This window comes from Anopheles aquasalis, chromosome 2 (assembly GCF_943734665.1).
Source record: "Anopheles aquasalis chromosome 2, idAnoAquaMG_Q_19, whole genome shotgun sequence".
NCBI classification, from domain to species: Eukaryota; Metazoa; Arthropoda; class Insecta; order Diptera; family Culicidae; genus Anopheles; species Anopheles aquasalis.
In genome coordinates, this window is record NC_064877.1 from 9,150,001 (window position 1) to 9,155,000 (window position 5,000).

General features: G+C 49.2%; 2 protein-coding genes across 3 annotated transcripts in view; one reads left to right on the forward strand and one right to left on the reverse strand.

Annotated features, from left to right (window-relative positions):
- Positions 1-5,000, reverse strand: part of LOC126570219 (protein NASP homolog) — a 15,549-nt gene that overhangs the window by 8,213 nt on the left and 2,336 nt on the right. The window lies entirely within an intron of this gene.
- LOC126570220 (uncharacterized) overlaps positions 1-5,000 on the forward strand; it is a 10,985-nt gene that overhangs the window by 4,213 nt on the left and 1,772 nt on the right. Inside the window, exons 3-5 of one of the 2 annotated variants that reach the window (XM_050227806.1) lie at positions 1,323-2,562; positions 2,659-2,961; positions 4,036-4,173. In XM_050227806.1, the coding sequence (XP_050083763.1) occupies positions 2,184-2,562; positions 2,659-2,961; positions 4,036-4,173 (820 nt within the window). In that variant the 5' untranslated portion in view covers positions 1,323-2,183. Of the gene's footprint in view, positions 1-1,322; positions 2,563-2,658; positions 2,962-4,035; positions 4,174-5,000 lie in introns of those variants that run through there. The other variant, XM_050227805.1, reaches the window with a different exon arrangement.

A 5,000-nucleotide genomic window follows, 5' to 3' on the forward strand; every position in this document is an offset into this window, starting at 1 on the left:
CAAATCAGAGACACATTACGCAGTAGTCAATGCATAATTATTAAAATTCATGATCTTTAGGATGGCCGAAGGTCGTTTGCGTTATCCTTTATCCGATGGATGGATAATGTCACCCAAGCGGAACAAAAACTTCCAATTTGAGTTTTTGAGGACTTTGAGAACGAGACAAGAACTGTTTGATTTTCATTTCAAACGCAAGTTAAACAGTCGTTGTGAATTCAGGAACGTTATAGTAGATGGTACTTAAACTAAGACACGCCTCAGATAGACGGAAAAGCATATTCGAAGACGAATGAGTCGAGTTCATGAGACGAGACGAGTTATGATAATGTTCACTTACTCGTTCTCTCTCCGAAATCCGTCCAATTAGTGCCCAAAACAGTAACAGCGAGACCGCACGCTTCCGTTCGCAATAAAAAAAAACTAATTAAGGATTTTGATTACAGAGTCTACCCATTAGCAAGATACATTGTGCTTTACAGCGGTCAACGCGTATCGCACCGCTATAGCGAGCGCAGCAACAAACACAGTATTAATTAGTATAAATCCACTAATACTACTGCTAGTGCTGCTCCCGCTCAAGCCACATAATTCCGTGTTATCATTATCCTTGGCGCGATGTCCTTCGGTGAGATGCTGCCACTCACTCATTCGCCTGGCGTCTGAAAGGAGCATGCATCCGCCTTGGCTCAACTGAAAGCAGAGAGTTATCGGGGGTGAGACGAAGCGACCTTATCGCATCGTGCGGCCATTATCGTGCCGTGCGCCTCCATTGCCACAACAGCTCTGGATGCCATGTGGCTCCAGCGCGACGGACTACTGTGCGGAGGAAGCTTACTGAAGCCAAAGCATCACGTTCGTGGTGCCCGCGACACTAGACACGAAAGCTTCAACTCACAGTCGTAAACATTTCCAACGGAAGCCGTCTGGCGCCCGAAACACGACATCCACCAGCACCGGCGGCCAACGGCGCCATCTCGTCAGGTCACTCTTATCAAATGAAAAATGCTAACACACGGAGAGAGCGCATTGGATAAGCGTCGCTGTACGATGTGAATTGAGCTCAAATATATATAAATGAATAGAAATGGAGAACCCGAGCGTGATCGCGTTGGGGATGTATTTTATCTTAATTCCATTAAGTTCATTGATTGGCGGCAGTGGCCAGCTGCAAATTGAATTTGCCCATATCATGCCCAATCGGACGGAGGGTAATTATCCGATCGTTGATTACGAAGAGTGTCTTTCAGTTGCTTCCAAACAGTAAGATGCCTAAAGGAATCATTGCTCTGTTCTCTTTCTCTCCTTATTGTTCGCTTTAGTTTGGCCAGCGGGCTTAGTCAATCCAACGCTGAAGCTTCAACCACAACTGATCCACCGGCATTTCGATCGAAAAGGACAAAATGAAGAAACAGACAGCCGATTTATGACTCGTAAAACCCGAAGCGGCTGGCTGCAAGTACACCGTGACCGCCGGTTGTCTACCGGAAACGTCAACGATCACCACCTACACGATCACACCGATCCCACAGCCACCACCGATAATAGCCCCTCTTCAGCCACCGACACCGCCGCCACCATCACAATCGTTGGACGCTGAATCTGCGGAAACGACCGCGACCGATAGTGAGATTGCGACACCTTTCCAAACTGCATCGAAAGACCCGGACACCGCCAAGCCCGTCGTGGAGCTCAGTAGCGAAGGCAGGACGAAAGGTACGTCGACAAGGACGGCGACGACGACGACGAACACGACGACCACTAGCAGCAACACCAGCAGCACCATCACGGCCAACGCATACTCGCGAAATAAGTCTACCACCCGCAGCTGGCCGGTCATACACCGGAACAACTCCTACTATCGCTATCAAGGATCGGGCGATAGCGGAGGTGGTGGTGGTGGTGGTGGTGCTGCTGGAGGCACTGACACCGGGCATGCAACACAGTATCAAACATCGACGACGCAACGGCGACAGCAGCAGCACGGCTATCTGCAGTACGACTACGATGCACCCCTGCTGCTGTCCGGTGTGAACGGTGCTAATGATACCAACAACAACAGTCTGCTCGGTTACGGTGCGAACCATCTAGCGGGCAGCGGACACCATCCCGGACGGGCGGACAAATCGCCCAGCATTGACAGTTGCTACTACTACCAGCAGCTCGGTACCGGTACCGGTGGTATGCACCAGCAGCAACACTCATCGGCCACTACTACGGTCATGACCGGCAGTGGACAGGGAGGTGCAGCGACCACGACCACTACCACCATCAGCACGACGGCGAGTGGTGCCACCGCCGGCGGATTGGGACACCGTCCTCAGCAGACCCCATCGGGGAATGGTAGCTGCTGCTCCATCCCACCACCGATACTGTTCCTCTTTCTGACGCTGCTGATGACCTCGAGCGCAACGGCCATGCTCTGTGCCGCCATCATGACCGATCACTGGGAGCACGTGTCCTGGGACCGGAGCAGTCTCGATCGGATCAGCAACGAAACGGCCATCGAACTGCACTGGTACCTGGACGGTCGGGCGGCCAAGATCCCTCTCAAAGGAAAAGGTAATAATCCAATAGTTAATCGATCGATGTGGGGGGGGGGCGTAAAGGGCTCACATTTTTCCTTCTTAAACTAAAAAAAAACTAATGTAACAACAGGACAAACCAACGTGCACCACAAGCAACATGGTGGAGGTGGTCAGGGCAAGGGCTCATCATCGCCGGTCATCACCGATAACCGGGCCGGTGTCTTTCTGGTGCCAATGAACGGTGGCATCTGGACCCTGTGCATCGATTTGACGGCGGAAGAGATCCGAACCATGTCGAGGGATGGGTTCCCGCAGGTGGAACAGTGCGTCAACTATCTGGCCGGCACGATGGAAAGCGCCCAGGGCAACGATGAGGACGCGAGGGCCGATTGGCAACACAGTGAGTCCCAGGCCACCTTACATCCGCATTTAAGTAGGTACAATTTGGACCTTCACTTGACCATATTAGTACCCCACCACCCTATCTACTCGATAAAAGCTCCTCTACTATCCTATACTTGGGGAGAGGGTTTCGTTCTTCCTAATCACATTTAATCAGGATTGCTGTCACCAATTGGAATCTACAGTACTACTTCTACTATATGATTGTAAACCGTGTTTGCATATCAGCTAAATTTGAGCACCAGCGCTAAACTAATTACTTTAGTAGGACTTTTGCGGATTATGCGCTTCCGTGGAAAGTAATCTAAGTGTTAACATTGCTTATCATGCTTAAAAATAGTTACACTCTAGGGCTCAAACAGCAGCAAACTTTCAGTTACATCGGCTGCACGGATTTCAGTAGCAGCAGTAATAGCATTCGAGCAAACACAAGCCACAGCTGCACAATATAGGGCCAAGTGGTGCAAGTAGATGTCAGAAGAGCTACGACATATCAGCGCAACAAAGGCAACCATCATCGATCGATCACGTGGCACAGGCATTGCCATTGGTCTCCATTGGAACTATGCACCATGCTTGACAAACATCATTCATAAGAGCCAACCATTTCTAGTGCCTTGGTGCTGGCTGCGGCATTGCATTTCCTGTCATCCTATGATCTCATCATATGCATTCACGTGTTTTTTGTCTTTTTTCGCTCGTTCGATGGTATTTCTCCCTTTGAGCTTGTGCTTTTAAGTTTGCTGCAGTTCTGCACTCGATTCTTCAATTCCCGGCTGCTCTCGACGCTTGCCATTACAAATTCTTTCCATCCGGCTGATCCATAGCTCCGACCATCGGTGGCACCAATGCTTTCTTTTTGGTTTTCATTTTGAAATTCTACTTTACTTTTACTCTAAGCTTACCACGAACCAAGATGCTGCAATGCATCGCAGTAGGACGTGGACCGGGAAACTACTAATAAAGTTCGTTTCATTTTTATGCTGCTTCTTCTTTGTCCATACCCTTTGTGCCTACGTGGATGCAACGTTTCGCATCTCCTGTTTTGCATCACCTTCAAACGAACCCATCGGCCGATCGACGACGACGACGACGACGACAACAGGAATGCAGAACCTATCGATTTCCTGCTCGCTAGTGTGCCTGATCATTCTCGGTAGTGCGGCCCTGGTTGGCGCGTTTGGTGTTTGTCAGCGACAAATCAGCGCAGTTCTGGTGACCGGAGTGATGTACCTGCTAGCAGGTAAGTGTATATCCCGAGGGAATGTTCTTACCATCAATAACACCTTCACCTGTAGCAGCGTACAGAGGGAATGAGGGAATACAGTCATGAGTTCAGTCCATGCTCTTTAAGTGTAACGGTTAACATCCTGATAGTGAAGAGCTAGCGTTACGACTAAACGAATTATTAGCCCATAAACAATGCACATGGCAAAATGGCAAGTTTTCTCATTATCTCACACAGGACCGGACACGCAATGTTGCATTCTACCCGCAGAGGAAACCAGGGGAGCAAAACATGTTAACTTCGAATGAGTGACACAGCTCCGACTCGCGAACCGCCAATCGGCACGCTAATCCTCCGAGAATATTGCGGAAAATTGATTCTGTTCTGTTGCTTTTTGGTCGTTGTGGCTGCAACTGTCTTCGTTTATTTACATCTCAGCCGAACAACAGCTGCCATAGCACCACAGTCGTAGCATAAAGAAGCTACCTACAGTGTCCTGGAAGGTTATGGTGCGACAGCAGACGAGCGACACTGCAATAACCCACACATCCGTGTCATCCGCCCCGTTGCTTGGACTTCGTTGTGATGAAAATAGCAAATAGCATTTCCTAGTTCCTTTTCTCTGATACAGTTCACGGGACCAACGGAAAAGAGCTTCGTGTCGGTTGTCATCTCAAGCCACACGCAATGGAATACAAAGAGTGTACTTTCCATCGCGCAGGCTACGTTTATGTTGCACGTTATTCAAATATTCATCTCTCGTTGTCTGTGAAGACATAGTATCAGACTCTTACTGCACGTTACGAGGCTAGAAATGGATAGAAAGATCTGTTTGATGTCTT